At 43.1% G+C, this 17652-nt stretch overlaps 1 protein-coding gene across 1 annotated transcript in view; it reads right to left on the reverse strand.

Moving 5' to 3' along the window:
* The window catches only part of GPR176 (G protein-coupled receptor 176), a 97252-nt gene that overhangs the window by 8441 nt on the left and 71159 nt on the right, over nucleotides 1–17652 (reverse strand). The window contains exon 2 of the mRNA XM_079769209.1: nucleotides 792–1044. Coding sequence (XP_079625335.1) covers nucleotides 792–1044 — 253 coding nt within the window. The remainder of the gene's footprint in view (nucleotides 1–791; nucleotides 1045–17652) is intronic.

Below are 17652 nucleotides of genomic sequence, written 5' to 3' on the forward strand. Positions count from 1 at the left end.
AGGGTATAAAGTCAGAAGAGCCAGCCAATCTTATCCCTTCAGCAACTTTTCCTCTCTGCAAATCTTGAAATCAAAAGTACTCATGGGCACAAAATACTTTCCAATTCTTGTTTTCTTATTTAATTCTATTCTCTGTATTATTATGTCAACTGTATTCATGATACACTAGCAACAAAGGGAAAAGACGGGAGGCTGTTGATTACTAAGATCTTTAAACTCCGATAAATTTGATCCAATTATGTATGTAGTAGTTAAAATGTAAGATTCCTTTCCAAATGAACATCCTCCTAAAGAGGATGAGAAGAGAAAACAACAACCATCACAATATAAGGCCTTGGAAATAAATCCTCCAAAGGAATTCTGGCCAGGTCCAATTGGACTATCTAATCTTTTGTTAAATAACATTGAATTGTTCTCCTGTTCTTCCAGAAATGCTTTTGTCCTACATCAAAAGCCCTAATTGTGGAGTTATCAATCAGATGAGCCTAACTACTGCAAATTGCAACACAAATACCACCAATTCCAACCAAGCTGAAGCTACACCAGGCTCCAGTAGCTCTGCCCCAGCATCATGATGTGACTCCCAATGTCACATCTTTTTTCAATGGTCCTATTTTCCATAGCTGCTGTGAAGTCCACCTGTCTTGTGTGAGGTATCTGTTCTGGCAATTCATTTTCTTTCTGTTGACCACAAACTAAAATAGTGGAATAATGACTATTTCCCATTTGTTTTGTGATGCAAATATTTCAATATACTTTCAAAAATTGGGCCTTTGGCTACCTGACCTTACCTGTCCAAGGCAATGGCAGGGAAGCTGAGGATAGTCACAGAGCAGAAGACTTTATGCAAAAATTTGACGACCTTGCAGAAGAGCATGGTGTAGATCCACCAGCAACAGTGAGGACTGGTGCTGAGGATGATGTCGAAGGGCACACAGACCAGGCTGGCACAAATCCCCGAGCAGGCCAGGTTTTTAATGAACCTGTTAGTGACAGATTTGAACACGGTTGTGCGGCAAGTTGACCATAACACCATGAAGTTTCCTGGCCAGATATGCAAAATAAATAAATAAAAATAAAATAAATTTTAAATAAAAAGAAAGAAGAAGAAAAAAAGGAAAGAAAACACAGGTTAAAAAAGACTGAAAAACTACATTTCAGAGTTGATTTCAAAGTATTTAATTTAAATACTTACATATTATATTGTCAAATTATGTGAAATCATTTAAATCATTTATATACATCTCAAAAATTCTGGAAGAATTTTTAGTGGTGAGTTTTGTTACTTAATTTAGGCATATCCTGTTGTGGCCCTTCATAGCTCTTATCATAATTATTCACTTGTTTACTAGCATTACGATGCTGATTCAGTCTCCTCTAAGTATAAACAATTTGCTTGGAATTACTTAGTCTCAGGCAGCCTACTCTCACTAAGTTTGCAAATGACTTCCACATCGCCAAACTCTGCAACAGAAATAGGACGCACACCACAGGTGCAATTTTAAATTTTCTAGTAGCCATATTTTTAAAAAATGAAAAGCAGGTAAAATTTTAACAGTGTATTTTATTTAACCCAATATATCCCAAATATTGTCATTTCAACATGTAATCACTACTTTAAAAAATAGTAATGAAATATTTTTCATTCCTGTTTTTGAACTCAGTCTTTGAATCTGGTGTGTATTTCTTTAATTGAAATAGAATTGACATATACCATTGTATTAGTCTTAGCTGTACATGACGTGCATCTTATAGTACATTTCAATTTTCACTAGTTACATTTTAAGTGGTCAATAGCTACATGCAGCTGGTGGCTCCTACACAGGACTGAGCTGTTCTAGACCTTGAACAGAAATGACACATTTGACTAGCTCTCTTTGAGCATCCTCCTCTCGTGGCTTCCACAGACTTATAGTCTCCTGGTTTTCCTCCTACCTTCCCACCTCTCCCATGTCCTGGCTATTCCTACTTTTCTTTACCAGGCCCTTATCTATCCTCTCTTCAAAACCTCTTCCTAGATTAGATTACCCATTCAGGTGGCCCTCTATTGAAATGCTGATGACTCCCACAGTCATGTCCCAAACTAGGCCTCTCCTCTCAACTCTAAACTCTTATTTCTAACTACTCATCTGATTCCCCACACCTCTCAATCTGTCTCCTCTTGATCCTCAAGAGCCGAGGTGATCTAGGTGCATTACTGGCTCACTGGGCACCAGTTACTTTGGCCTTGCTTTTTCTTTAAAGAGGATCAAGGTTGATCATGTCTCAGGGCCTTTGCACATGTCTTTTTATACTGCCTCGCATGCTCCTCATATGTCTGGTTCCTTTGAATTTAAGTCTTAATGTAATTGCTGTCGCCTCAAAGAGGACCTTCTCTATCTTTTTATTTTAAACTAGAGGCCCGGTGCATGAAATTCGTGCACGGGGGGGGCGGGGGGAGGAGGGTGTCCCTCAGCCCAGCCTGCACCCTCTCCAATCTGGGACCCCTTGAGGGATGTCCGACTGACCGTTTAGGCCCAATCCCAGTGGTCCCTCTCACTGGGATCGGGCCTAAATGGGCAGTCGGACATCCCTCTCACAATCCAGGACTGCTGGCTCCCAACTGCTCACCTGCCTGCCTGCCTGATTGCCCCTAACTGCTTCTGCATGCCAGCCTGATCACCCCCTAACCACTCCCTGCCAGCCTGATCAATGCCTAACTGCTCCCCTGCCAGCTCGATTGCCCCTAACTGCCCTCCCCTGCCGGCCTGGTCACCTCTAATTACCCTCCCCTGCCGACCTGGTCACCCCTAACTGCCCTCCCCTGCCAGCCTGGGTACCCCCCAACTGCCCTCCCCTGCTGGCCTGGTCATCCCTAACTGCCATGCCCTGCAGGCCTGGGTCCCCCCCAACTGCCCTCTCTTACAGGACTGATTGCCCCCAATTGCCCTCCCCTGCAGGCCTGGTCCCCCACAACTGCCCTCCCCTGCAGGCCTGGTCCCTCCCAACTGCTCTCCCCTGCTGGCCTGATCGCCCACAACTGCCCTCCCCTGCTGGCCGTCTTGTGGTGGCCATCTTGTATCCACATAGGGACGGCCATCTTTGACCACATGGGGGTGGCCATCTTGTGTGTTGGAGTGATGGTCAATTTGCATATTACCTCTTTATTATATAGGATACTCACTGTTCCTCCTTCCATTTTATAGTCTATTATAATATCCTATTGTGGCCTTCATAACTCTAATCATAACTTTTAATTTGTTTACTTATTTCCCCTTCATTTCATGAGGATAAAAACCATGTCAAATCTTGGTCGTGTTATAACTCTACTGCCCTGCTCAGTATGACACTCAACAGGCAGTTGATAAATGTTTGTTGAATAAATGAATTTGTAAGATAAGGGGACAAGCAGTAATCAAAAATCCCTGCAGTAAGAGGACCCCTTTTATAATAAGTACTAGAGGCCCGGTGCACAAAATTCATGCACGGGGAGGGGGGTCCCCTCAGCCCAGCCTGCACCCTCTCCAATCTGGGATGCCTCAGGGGATGTCTGACTGCCGGTTTAGGCTGGGAATCGGGCCTAAACCAGCAGTCAGACATCCCTCTCACAATCTGGGACCGCTGGCTCCTAACTGCTCACCTGCCTGCCTGCCTGATTGCCCCTAACTGCCCCCCCTCCCGGCCTGGTCACCCCCAACTGCACCCCTCTGCCAGCCTAGTTGCCCCCAACTGCCCCCCTCTGCTGGCCTGGTTGTCCCTAACTGCCCCCCCCCTGCCGGCCTGGTCACCCCTTACTGCTCCCCCCGCCTGGTTGCCACCAACTGCCCCCCTGCCAGCCTGGTCGCCCCCAACTTCCCCCCTCTGTTGGCCTGGTCGTCCCTAATTCCCCCCCCCCCACAGGCCTGGTCGCCCCTAACTGTCCCCCCTGCCGGCCTGGTCGCCCCATGCAGCCTGCTGTTCAGTCCTTTGGTTGTTCCTCACTAACCCCCCCTGCCGGCCTTGTCGCCCCATGCAGACCGCTGTTCAGTCGATACTGTTACTGTGACGGCATCCCAGACATTTGCATATGCCTTTATTATTAGTATAGATATCATGTGAGGATGTTCTAAGTCATTAGTTCCCAAACCTTACTGTGCCTCAGAATTACTATATCAGACATTCTGAATCACAGTGAATAGGTATAGAACTGGGAACCTGCATTTGTAACAAAAACCCCCGATACAGTTGGCCCCCAGATTAAAGTTTCAGAAAACCTCTTCTACACAGTTTATACCGCCATCACCCACCATCCCCAAGGCTCACCGAGACCAAGTCTTTAGGTATGCAGGGCAGCCTACTCTACTGGTGGAGCTTTTACCTGGTGAAAGAGCAGGTCAATTTGGCCAGTTAGTCATGACCCAAGGATACTGCTACCTCCTGTGCATATACTTGGAGAATGCCCTCCAATGAACTGAGCCAACAACTGGGCCTCACTCAGAAGGAGAGTGGTGGTACCAGGGGAGGGGACAGCAAGGTTCCAGGCTATAGCCAGTCACTGCAAGGAGCTGCCTCTCTGCACCTCAGATGTTGGAGTAACTCACTGTCAAGGGTCTCTCTTCAAACACAATATTCTATAGCTACTTCTTATTTGCCTGACAAAGTAGGAACAATAGCCACTGTGTTTAGGTAAGTAGGCCACAGCTGCTTCTAGGAAATTCGCTACTTAACTTTCCTCACACCAGTAGCTGCCTCACTGAGATGAAACCAGCTGTGTGAATATATATGTACACACACTGACTCAGCAGAAGAGCTGTTTTACTCATATCACCACCTCCGGCCCCCTCAAGCTATCCTGTTACCAAGGTGATGGAGCAATAATAATGTGAAGCTCCACTGATTTGGGGAATTGTTTTTCCTGGCCTTTTTCCACTGAAGCACAGATTCGTATCTGGCTGAAGTATCTTTCCTCACTTCAGTTTTACAAACAGGACTTAAATTCTGGTAACCATCTAAAAATGAAATAGCCTTAAAGAAATCTGCCTTGCCCTAGCCAGATTGGCTCAGTGGATAGAGTGTTGGCCTGTGGACTGAAGGGTCCCAGGTTCGATTCCGGTCAAGGGCATGTACCTTGGTTGCAGGCACATACCCAGTGGGGAGTGTGCAGGAGGCATCTGATCGATGTTTCTCTCTCATCGATGTTTTTAACTCTCTATCCCTCTCCCTTCCTCTCTGTAAAAAATCAATAAAATATATTTTTTTTAAAAAAGAAAGAAATCTGCCTTGAAGAGAGTGCACATGTCCCAGTATCTTCAGTTGTCAAAATCAGGGTGTCTCCAGTCTATTGAGGGACTTCCCAAAAAGGCAAACCTTCTTTGCTATAAATCAAGACTCTTTGGCGCTTCTTTTTTTTTCATCACTGTCAATCTTTGTAATTTGGCAGATTATGCTGAACAAAACATTTTGAGTATCCAAAGAAACAGGAAAATTCATTATAGAGGAGGGGACACGCTGTGGGCCAAGATCACTAATGCACATAGATTCTGTTGAAACTTAAACTGATTTCCATCATTACCCTCATACCCTACTCTCATATCTTTCCTCCCCCCTCTCTATTATGTCAGGCATACTTTTTCATTGGTTTTAAAAAAAATCATACATTTTATTAGTATGTCCACACTTGTGTATAAGGAAACTTGTTTTCAATGGTAATTACTGAATCACCCAAGACTCCTATAATCACATTTTATTTCCACTAATTATAAAACTCTAGGAGGTATCTGGAGCCTAATTCCGTTTGCTATTAATAACCTGAAGCTAAACTAAGGAAGGCTATGTTATTTCCATGGGGCAACGTTCAATTCCACTGAGCCACACTGGCCAGGCAAAACAGCTATTCTTGAAGGTTTGCTTGAATGGATGGTAACTGCATTCTGTAACCCAGCTGCTGTGCATTTTACTGCAGATGCCAGGAATGAACATTCAAAAGTAGAAACCTCAGGATCAAAGAAACAAAGGTTGATCTTGATAAAATATTCAGCCACAAATCATTCATATGACTAGAGACTTTTTGTTTCATGAGGTGTTTACATCCTTTGTTGTTAAAGCTATTTATTGCCTTTGAAAACAGTTCACCTTCCTTTTTGGAATACTATAGAGTGTGATGCGGGTCTTAATGAGTGTTAAGGGAACATCCATGTTTACAATGGAAATCAACACCACTATTACTACAAAAATAAATTCAACCTTTTGGGTTAAAAAATACAAACAGGTCCATGTTTTATTTAACAAAAAGGTAGCCCAGGCTCATAAATAATATGTGCTATAAACTAGATAGATATGTAAACACAAAAGCTAAAGTAAATGATTCAGCTGCAGTTCTTTGTGACACTGACTTGGTTTAAAAAGAATTGCCAGACAGGGGGTAGGGGAGGCTGGGGGAAGGCCAATGGGAATGAAAAAAGGAGATATATGTACTACTATATGTAATACTTTAAACAATAAAATTACATTTTAAAAAAATTGCCAGAGAACAAAAAAGTGTGAGATTGATTAATTAAATCCATTTTAAAGAAGTATAGAGGTACAAAAGTAACTTACTCAGTTTAGCAAAAGCATTCAATAGTTCCCTACTGCCATTAAGAAAAGGCAAATCCAAACTTCTCAACATCAAACAATACCCCTTAAGATATGATCTCTGGCTGCCCCCATACTTAATACCCAGTTTCAGCATCCTGATAGAATGCAATGAACCTGTAAATCTAAGAGTAAAACCCATGTTTTCCTCTGAATCCTTAAATCTGCAGCCCAAGCAAAACCCTCAAAAGGAACTCCCTTCTTAAGAGAGAGAGGGGAGGAAAGACAAGAGGGGAATAAACAACAATGTAGAGAAGGCAAATGGTGGCTAGAGGGTTAAAAAAATCTGTGAACCTGGGAGTAGGGGGCACCAACATTAAAAGTTGAGTTTCAATGTTCACACTTCCAAAGGAAAGTTTAAATAGTTCTTTAAAAGGTTCTATCTTATTCTGATTTTTTAAATCTATTTTTAATATATGCAGGTAAATTTCCCAACTACCCAGAGAATCAAGCACTGGTTAGCTGGTAAGTAGAGCTTTCTTGCCCCTGGTATCAGAATTATGGCCATCAACAGGAATAGGGGGCAGGAAACCAGCTTGTAGCCAGAGAGCTGTGCCTAATGGTTTTCAATACAATTTGCTCTTCCTCTCAGTCTAAACATTTGAGCCTCTTCCTCACTAATGAAATGTCAATTTGCTGTAACTTGTGATTAGACTAATACTGCCCAACTCTGTTTAAGCTGGTCACTATTAGCATGAGAAAATTAAGTTATTTTAGTTACAATTAATTTGATTCCAGAGGTTTTTCTGAAATGATACAGGAGATTCAAATTAAGCAAGAACTGAATTAGCAGGAAGAAGCTATGTAGTAAGCTTATTAAAATTCATGGTGAATTTTACATAGTTACTTTGAATGAAAAGCAACTTATGAAATATATATCCTCAAGCTAACCTCTGATGGTTTCTCCTTAGAATACTTGTTCCCAATGAATAATTTAGATAAAATATTAACAGGATTCACTTTTGTAATACCTAAGAATATATAAAGAGACTTCAACAATAGCCTCTTCCAGTCAGCTCCTGGGAGGCCACACAAAGGGTTTTAGGTGAGTCTACAACAAATGCACGTTATGTTTAGCGACAATGGTATCCCCAAAGACAAAGCGTGTAGCACAATGAAGACAAAAAGATCCCAGTAACCTTAGCCACTGGGGCTCTCTCATGGAAGTCATCAAGTCCCTGAAATTAGCTCAATCTCTCACATCTCTTAACTTACACAGCCAGAAACACACAGATGCATAAAGTAAAAAGGAAGAAACACAGAGTCTGAAGTTGCTGACACTCCTTTCTTTGACTACTCAATTTTTTTTTTTTCATAAAAAACTAGATTTTCATAACTTCACAATATACCTTGCTCTCTGGTCTCTCACATTGAGTCTATTAACCTCCCTGACAGGTATATTATTCTCTATAAAGCTATGGCAAGAGTCTCAGGATATGAGCCCCAATGAACTGACAGTGCTGAAACACTTTAATAACCACAGATTTCATTTCCTCCTCAATAGGTGTATGGAGAAAGCTTCCAGAGAAAAGGAGGAAATAAGTTATCTAATTCTATCATTAAGCACCCTCCCCTTGGATCCTCATCCAAACAAGCCATTCTTGACTGAGTGGAGAAGTAGTTCACTGTCCTAAATATCTACTATGCAGGCCATCTCACCGAGAGGCCCTTCCTATATTAAATTGCTCATGTGGTCTTTGAAGGCAGGGTCCATATTTTCTGCACCATTCATACTGCATTTAGCCCAGGGGGATCATTTCTCCCCTAAAAGACTGTAAGTTATGAAGCCTGAGAAGAACCTTCTCTGAAAAATCCTGTTGACTGTCATGGGCACCAGTTTTATATCTAGAAGTTGCTTCATGAATACCTAAGTACATGAATAAATGAGAGCTTGAAGTTTGATATAACTTCATAAGAAGGACCAGAATTGGTGTGTGTTTTGTTTTGTTTTCTGTATACTCAATTTTGTAGGTACATCTACTGATGGCAACTGCCTTTGATCAACAAGCTGAATGTTTACTATCTCCCCATTATCAATACACAGTGTCAGAGCAGCTTGGGAGAGAGACACTCAGCAATGATCCATCATGTTATACTATAATTAGTCTAGTGAACGTACACGGAATACTCATGCACTTTATTATGCTATTCTCTCTGTTCCAGTAACTATAATTATGCAATATGAAAGGGAAAATGATGTTGGAAAATTTTCCAAAGAACATAAGGGTAAGGTAATTGGAGGTCTCAGAAAGGAAAGTGAGTCAAATCTGCTTTAGTCCATGGGGGACCCAGACCCAGCATAGCTGATGTGAAATAGAGAAATAAGATTTTGGAAATGGGTGTCTCTTACTCCTAATGATCTGGCACAATCTAACAATGACATTAACTAAAAGTTTAAAATTCCATTCCTACTTCTTTAGCTGAATTTGGGCAGAGAGGCAAGAGAAAGGGGAGAGGTTGGATTGTGCAGAGCAAGGAAGATTATTCTAGTTCTTCTAATAGATTTCAGACCACTTTCCCACTTCGTGGAGGTCAAATCTACTCTAGAGTATACTTCCCTGCTTCCTTCACCACTTTCTCCCATCTCTGCAAGTAAGAAAGCCAGCAACAGAAGGTGGCTGTAGAGGAGCTGATGCTAGGAGAGCTGGAGCAGCAGATGGGATAAGAGCTGGAGGCAGCCAGAACCAGGGCAGGGCCAAAGACACATGGCCAAGGCAGGGAAGGCTTTGGAAGGAAGTGATGGATCTGAAAGTCACTGCAAAGTTGAGGACAGAACACAGAGGCATTAAAAAGATGAGTGACTGCACACAGCCCATCATAGCCAACTGACAACATAAGAAAATGGAATAAATGCTCAGACAAAATACTAGCCAAGAACTCCGTAGGAAGGGGGGAGTGGAGTAAAGCAGGCACAATAAGAGACTGGCACATGAGTAACAAGGAAGGAGCTTGATAACTGAGATAGTCCGGCCGTGGGCCGTATAAGGCCTGTGAAATCATTTGGTCTGGCCCTGCCAAGGCATTAGGGGTGAGTTCATTAAATGTTCAACCAAATACAGCAGGCTAATTTTTATGTCAATAATTTTGTATGGCCCACGAATGATGTTATAAACATCCACATGGCTATTGGCAGAAAAAGGTTCCCCTCCCCTGGTCTAGACCCTAAACTTGGAAAATAGTTGCTTATGAGGCAAGAACTAAACCATCAAGCTGTAATTACGGGCCTTGCAGGTATAACATGATTTTGGAAGTAACTATAATGAAGTGCATGTATGTGGGTGGGCAGAAACAATATTTTTCAGAAAGAAAATTCTAACACTTCTCTTTCTCTTTTTTCCTCTTCTGTCTCCCTCAAGTAGTAACAGAGGGTGGAGTGAGAGAGAAGAGGGCAAATATCAAGAGCAAAATAACATGGAGAACAATTTCAATTCCATTTATCTCCCATGCCATGCCTCATTTTGTATGTACATTTCCCAGTGACATTTAAGGAAACCCAGGCCTTCTGGGCCTGCATCTTCATTAGTCACAATGGTAAAAACTGGACAAAAGCTGCCTTTGCTTTGTATCATGTTCTAAGGTTCCAGGATTTGTGATTATGGTGACTACAGTGACACAGATAAACAGAGGAGAAATCTACTAACATTTTAGCATTTCATGAATAACCAGCTTCCAAATCCTGCACTTTTTCTCTAATATTAGTTGATTTGAGTAACACTGAGTTACTTACCATGCAATTTTCCTGCTGGTTCAAAATAAAATCTGCATGAAATGCTATTAGCTTATTTAAAGCACTAAGATCAGTGAGAAGATGTGACCGCTTATCTTCCCATTAGAAAACAAAAGGCAAGGGGGGAATTTTCTATCCTGTGAAATATCCATTTTCCACTTTGTGGGTTTGCAAATTACTGGCTTTCATAGTGCAATCAATGTCACTGATTCAATGTGGATGAAATAAATAAGATAAAATATAAAATCTGTTCACCTCCACTAAGCTCCAGTTTCAATTAGTCTTGCCCCTGACATCCTATCTAATAATAGAGTAATATGCAAATTAGGCATCACTCCATGACAAAATGGCGGCCCCCATACCCACAAGATGGCGGTGCCCAGTCCCCTCAGCCCTGCTGCTGGAGTGTCTGGCCTGTCCCACCAGCAAACAGAGCACTAGAGCAGGGCATGGTTGCTTCCTTAGTGCTGCTGCAGCGGGAAGCCACCAGGCCCTGCACATACGAAGCCGGCAGAGGAGCGGGGCCTGGAGTCTTCCCGTTGGTCGCCGTGGCGATCAGGAAGATGCCAGGCCCTGTGCACACGGAGCCGGCGGAGGGCAGGGCCTGGAGTCTTCCCGTTGGTCGCCGTGGCGATCGGAAAGACGCCAGGCCCTGTGCACACGGAGCCGGCGGAGGAGCAGGTCATGGCGTCTTCCTGATGGTCGCTGAGGCGATCGGGAAGACTCCAGTGCCAGCAGAGCAGGGCATGGCGGCTTCCTGATCTCGGCAGTCGGGAAGCCGCCAGGCCCTGCAAAGCCAGGCATGGCGGCTTCCTTAGTGGGGCAGTGGCAGGGAAGTCCCCAGACATGGCAGACAGAGCCCAGACAGCAGGGCTTGGGGGCTTCCTTAGTGGGCAGTGGCGGTGGGAACACCCTCAGGCCCTGCAGACAGAGCCTGGACAACAGGGCATGGGGACTTCCTTAGTGTGTCCGTGTCTGGGAAGCCCCCAGGCTGGGCAGACAGAGCACACTGCAGGGCATTGGGGCTTCCTTCACATGGCACATGGCGGCAGCAGGCAGAGAGCCACAGGGGCATGGGGGCTTCATCTCCATGGCTGCAGGGAAACCTCCAGGCCCCGCAGAGAGCAGAGAACCATGGGGAGTGGGCCTAAGCCATCAGTAGGATATCCTCTGAGAGCTCCTGGGTTGTAGAGGGTGCAGGTTGGGCTGAGGGACCCCCGTGCATGAATTTCGTGCACCGGGCCTCTAGTTATTCTTATAAAGGTTTAACCATCCAAATACCATGGCTAACAGTAGAACATTGGCTAATAAATATTAGCCAACAAATTTTAGTATTACTCCAGATAAGAAATAAAAGTGAGCATATATGCAATGATCAAGGGAACAGTGACATGCTGCAACATTTAAAATCATCGTTTTTCCAATAAGAAACTCTGAAATTCTTTAATAGAAATAAAATGGTAACATTTACAACACCAAATAGACTTTATACACTCATATGGATAGAAAGAACCAGAAGAATCATCTACACGTTCCTTGTTTCCAGATAGGACTATGTAAGTTTTACACAGAGAAAATAAGTTTTTGCTAATTGTTAAGACTTCTGGGAAAAGCAGTATCCTAAGGCCCTTATTATGGTAAGCAGCCTCCAAGATAGATGGCCAATGACCCCAGCCTCGTGGTATTCACATCCCTGTGTAGACCTCTCCCATAACAAATAGGGCTGACATATAAACAATAGGATATATCAGAAATGGCAGTGAGATTTCCAAGGCTACGTCATAAAAGGCATTACCACTTCCATTTTAATCGCTTTGAGTCATTTGTTCCGGGGAGAGCTAGCGGACTACATCTTAAGGAAACTCAAGAAGGCCTGTGGAGAGACTGGAGTGATGAGGAACTGAGGCCCCCTTCCAACAGCCGGGTGATCTCCTGTCAAGTGAGCCAACTTGAAAGATCCTCTAGTCCCACTCAAGCCTTCAGGTGACTGCAACTTTATGAGACCCTCAGCCAGAAATACCTATCTAAGCTGCTCCCAAATTCCTGGTGCCCAGAAACTGAGATAATACACGTCCGTTGTTTTATGTTATGTATTCAGGTCTGCCATTTAGACACACTGCGTAGACTAAAATTTACCTGACAAGGCTGCTGTATTAAATGAGATAACATATAAAAAGTGTCAAACACTGCCTCGTCCATAGTAAGTGTTAAATAACTGTACTATTATGTATCATTAAGTATTTTTAAACTATTTTTACTGATCATTATGCAACTATAAATTAGTGAGACTTATTTCTAGAAGTCACAAAAGGTTTCACAATACTCACTGAGCAACCACAAAATAATGTTTCTTCAGAGTGTTAGATTTACTTACCCTTCCTTTACAAAATACAAAATAAAAATCCTTTAAACTTTTCTCTTGGATGCAGTCCTATTAACTCCTAAGAGCAAATCTGTTTACTCTTTCTCTGACTTTCTCAGAAGTATAGTGAACACCAAACAACTGATAGTTCTTCTAAAATGTTTATCAGCTTGACTTCTTTGCATCAGCAATAAAATTAATGAAATCAGAAAATGTAGCTGCTCAACTGGCAAAATGTGGGTTGCCCTCATTTGCCCTGATAAGTGGCTATTTGAAGGAACATAAAAGCCAGAGTCAAGGCACATCGGTTCGTAACCCTGGAGATCAGAGATGTGGGATGGCAGTGAGGGCCTGATGGTGGCAGCATCCACGTTCACCTTATGAGACGACCTCAACCAGATCAAGGCCTTGTTTTTTTCCCAGTTGGACATTAGGAACTGCCATAACACTTATGCCCAGAGTACACCCTCCTGGTTCTCCTGCTACTACTTTGGCCACTTCTCAGCATCTTCTGCTGGCTTCTCCTCTTATATCAGGGCTCAGCCTCAGTCCTTCTCATGTTATCTTCCCCCAGCCTCCCCAGACTATGTCAGACTACTGACCTTTCCCAAATTTTAATGGCTTCCATGTTTATTGCATCACCTCACCTCTTATCTGAGCCCTAGATTCAGATATCCATATACCAACCAAAATCCCATATGCCTACCCAACGTTTCCACATAGGACTCTCATAAGTATTGCAAACTTAGTATGTCAAAAACTAAACTGCTGACCTTCTTTCCCAATCTCCCCTGACCTCCAGTATTATCTGTCTCAGAAAATGCTTATTTTTAAAGCGCTTAGGAACATCAGTCCCCTTCTTGAAAACTTCTGTTGCTTTCCCATTGTTCATTAAGACAAAGACAAAGGTCCAGCCTGCCCCAATCACTGGTTCATGTGAGAATTAGAAAAGCTTCCTCTTCACTACCATCTGTTCTTTAATTACAATGAATACATGTCTATGACTTTGAATGTGAACAGTGTCCCCTAGAGTGAGTAGTATAGCAGCCCCTATGTACCTTCTCTTGAATCCCCAAAATTTCAAAGCTCTCTTGCCCTCACGTGACTGTTCCTTCTGGCTTCCACGCCATCCTCTCTAAGTTTACCTCATTCTTCAGGTCTTCTTCAAAAAAACCTTCCCTGACCACCACCACTTTCAATCCAAAGCAGGCCTTCCTGATATTTATCATGCTGATTATTTCCTGTTTGCAGTACTTACAATAATGGGAATTAGTTAATCATCTGTGCCAACCTCCACTAATTCATAAGCCTTATGAGGGCAGGGACTTCATCTAATATTTCTACCACTGCAGCCCGAATGCCTAGAGCAGTACGTGGTAATCATGAATGCTAAATATATATCTGTTGACCATAAATAAATGAAAAAAATGAATGCACACAGGAGCATATTCTGTGAGCTCTATGCATACTAGTTACATAGGATCCTATTTGGACCCCAAGTTTGAGGGAACCCAGAAGTAAGATTCTGGCTACATATCACAAGCTCTTCATTTCCTTGAAAATAGTTTTGGTTTATTTCTGAGTTGTTTTTTAAACACATGCTCACTGTTATAAATTCAAATGGTTCAGAAAATCTGGAAAGAAAGAAAAATCACCTGAAATCAAATCACCTTAAGATAAACATGATTAACATCCCAATCACCATCTTTTAGTACATCTCTTTCTGCATAGAAACATAACATTATGTAAATGATATGTCATTTGCACATGTTCTTTTTGCTGTACACTAATTTCTTAAGTAACTGATATGAACATATCTTTCTCCATTTTCATTATTTAATGATACATAAACATATACACTGCATTTACTGACATAAATGGTGGTTTGTTATTATTGCTTTTGCAAATATAAAATTCTATTTTATACTAGAGGCCCGGTGCATGAAATTTGTGCACAGGGGAGGAGTGGTGTGTCTCTCAGCCCAGCCTGCACCCTCTCCAATCTGGGACCCCTCGAGGGATGTCCAACTGCCCATTTAGGCCTGATCCCACCGTAAACGGGCAGTCAGACATCCCTCTCACAATCCAGGACTGCTGGCTCCCAACTGCTCGCCTGCCTGCCTGCCTGATTGCCCCTAACCGCTTCTGCATGCCAGCCTGATCACCCCCTAACCACTCCCATGCCAGACTGATCACCCCCTAACCACTCCCCTGCCAGCCTGATCGAGACCTAAATGCTCCCCTGCCGGCATGATTGCCCCTAACTTCCTTCCCCTGCAGGCCTGGTCCCCCCTAACTGCCCTCCCCTGCAGGCCTGGTTGCCTCCAACTGCCCTCCCTTTCAGGCCTGGTCCCCCCAACTGCCCTCCCCTGCAGGCCTGGTCACCCCTAACTGCCCTCCCCTGCAGGCCTGATTGCCTCCAACTGCCCTCCCTTTCAGGCCTGGTTCCTCCCAACTTCCCTCCCCTGCAGGCCTGGTCGCCCCCAACTGCCCTCCCCTACAGGCCTGATCCCCCCAACTGCCCTCCCCTGCAGGCCTGGTCGCCCCCAACTGCCCTCCCCTACAGGCCTGGTCCCCCCCAAGTGCCCTCCCCTGCAGGCCTGGTCACCCCTAACTGCCCTCCCCTGCAGGCCTGATTGCCTCCAACTGCCCTCCCTTTCAGGCCTGGTCCCTCCCAACTGCCCTCCCCTGCTGGCCTGATTGCCCACAACTGCCCTCCCCTGCCAGCCATCTTGTGTCCACATGGGGGCGTCCATCTTGCGTGTTGGAGTGATGGTCAATTTGCATATTGCCTCTTTATTATATAGGATTATTATTTAGGATATATACAATACATAGTGGGAAAATCCATGATGTGAATATATCAGTTTATTCAGTCTATGTCCTCCAAATGGGCATTTGCTTTATGAGGTTTTGCCATTATAAACAATATTGTGATAAATATTGTACATATATGGTTATTTTCTGGTGTTTCTATTTCTGTGATATTGATTTCTCATTTTCTTCAGCAGGCATACCTTGTTTTATTGTGCTTCACTTTATTGTGCTTAATAGATATTGCATTTTGTTTTGTTTTACAAACTGAAGGCAAGACCCTCTACCAACAAAAAGATTACAACTTGCTTCATTGCAACACTCACTTTATTGCAACGTTCTGGATCCAAACCCACAGTAACTCTGAGGTATGCCTGCAGCAGGTGCTATCACTTCTCAATGATTTTTGCCAATCAATGGGTGAGAGGTTACATGAAGACCCAGAAGGAGCAGTCTCTGTGCCCAGTGCTTCATACAAAAGGCATCATTTGCAGGGCATCATTTTCAGAATGGATTTCTGTAACATTTCTGAAAAGTAATCCAGCTGATTGGGTTTGAATGCTGCTCTAGTCATAAGCTTTGTAATTACTTGAGTCAGGCAGACTCTCATACATCAGTGCTATTTCCCAGATTACATTCACTGCTTTATGGAGAAAAACACCCCCAAGAGAGTATTAGCATGTATTGCACTGGGGTGCCTGCTTCTTAGCATGCTGAATGAGCAGGAAGAATGGCAGGAGAGAGAAAAAGGAAACCTTATGCCTCAGAGGAAAGCTACAATACACAACAAAGTCCCCAGGATTATAGCACAGCTCTGGCCTAAGAGTCATCCAACCTGAGTGAGACAGAGCAGAGCAGATCAGGGAATCAAGGGTGCCAACTAGAAGGAGAGATAGAAAGTCACATTTATTTATTATTTATGAAAATCCGCATGTTGCCAGGCTGGTGTGGCTCAGTGGTTGAGCGTCAACCTATGAACCAAGAAGTCACAGTTTGATTCCTGGTCAGAGCACATGCCCAGGTTGCAGGCTTGGTCCCCAGTAGGGGGCGTGCAGGAGGCAGCCAATCAATGATTCTCTCTCATCATTGATGTTTCTCTCTCTCTCTCTCTCTCTCTCTCTCTCTCTCTCTCTCTCTCTCTCCAAATCATTAAAAATATATTTTTTAAAAAAACACAAGAAAATCTGCATATCTATTATTTCCATTAGAAAAATATTAGCTATATAAAATTTTGGTCCACTTCTCCTTTACCTCTACCATTCAAACTTAAATCCTTAATTTTACTCAAATAAAAGCAGAATCATATATCTGACATGAGAATTAAATATTTCACATCATTAAATTAATAGGATTTCAATGAATTAGTGTACTTTTTATTATTTTTCAGGAATAGTAACTCATCTTTCCTACATGTTATTTCCCTTTAGTTTTACTTTTTCAGAAAAATACAATGCATCTCTCTTTTCTCATATCTAGTAATACGAGTGGTACATAAGTGAAATTTATAACATCAGTAACTGGATTCATCTACTCTTCAATTCATGTCCCTCCCCCTTATTATATGGTATTTTCCATAATACGTCATATATTTTAGTCAGCTTACACTTTTCAACATCAATTTTAAAAATTAAGATGTTAAATTAAAAACATTATTAAATTGCAAATTAAATAACACCAGGACCCTAGGGTAATGCTGTTGTGAGAGGGCCTTGGACAGCTCCTGTTTCAACCGCAACACCGCCTCCTTCGAGCAAAGCAGCAACCTGGAAAGCAGCTCTCACAGGAAAACTCTTGAAATACTATTTGTAGATTTCACAGCTTCAACAGTACTGAAGTTACGTCAGCCAGCAAAACAGTTGTTTTTACCACATAGTAAAGTCACAGCCTGCAGCTTTTAGGATTTCATCCATTTTGTAAGAGCTTATTTAGCTTCCTCTGCCCCCGCTCCTGGCACAAGCTGTCCACCTGAAGGGTCCATGCCCAGCTTCCCGACTGTAGAGTCGAATGGCCCCTGAGGCCTTCGCGATGCTGATCACCTTTCTGATCAAAAGAGACAAGGCTGACTAATCCTTTTCTCCTGAGGCCCCTCTGAACAAAGAATCCCATACACTATAGCCACTCACATCTCACCTGGAAAGTCACTTTTAGAAAAATTCAT

This window comes from Cnephaeus nilssonii, assembly GCF_951640355.1.
Source record: "Cnephaeus nilssonii genome assembly, chromosome: 4".
In the NCBI taxonomy this organism is placed as follows: Eukaryota; Metazoa; Chordata; class Mammalia; order Chiroptera; family Vespertilionidae; genus Cnephaeus; species Cnephaeus nilssonii.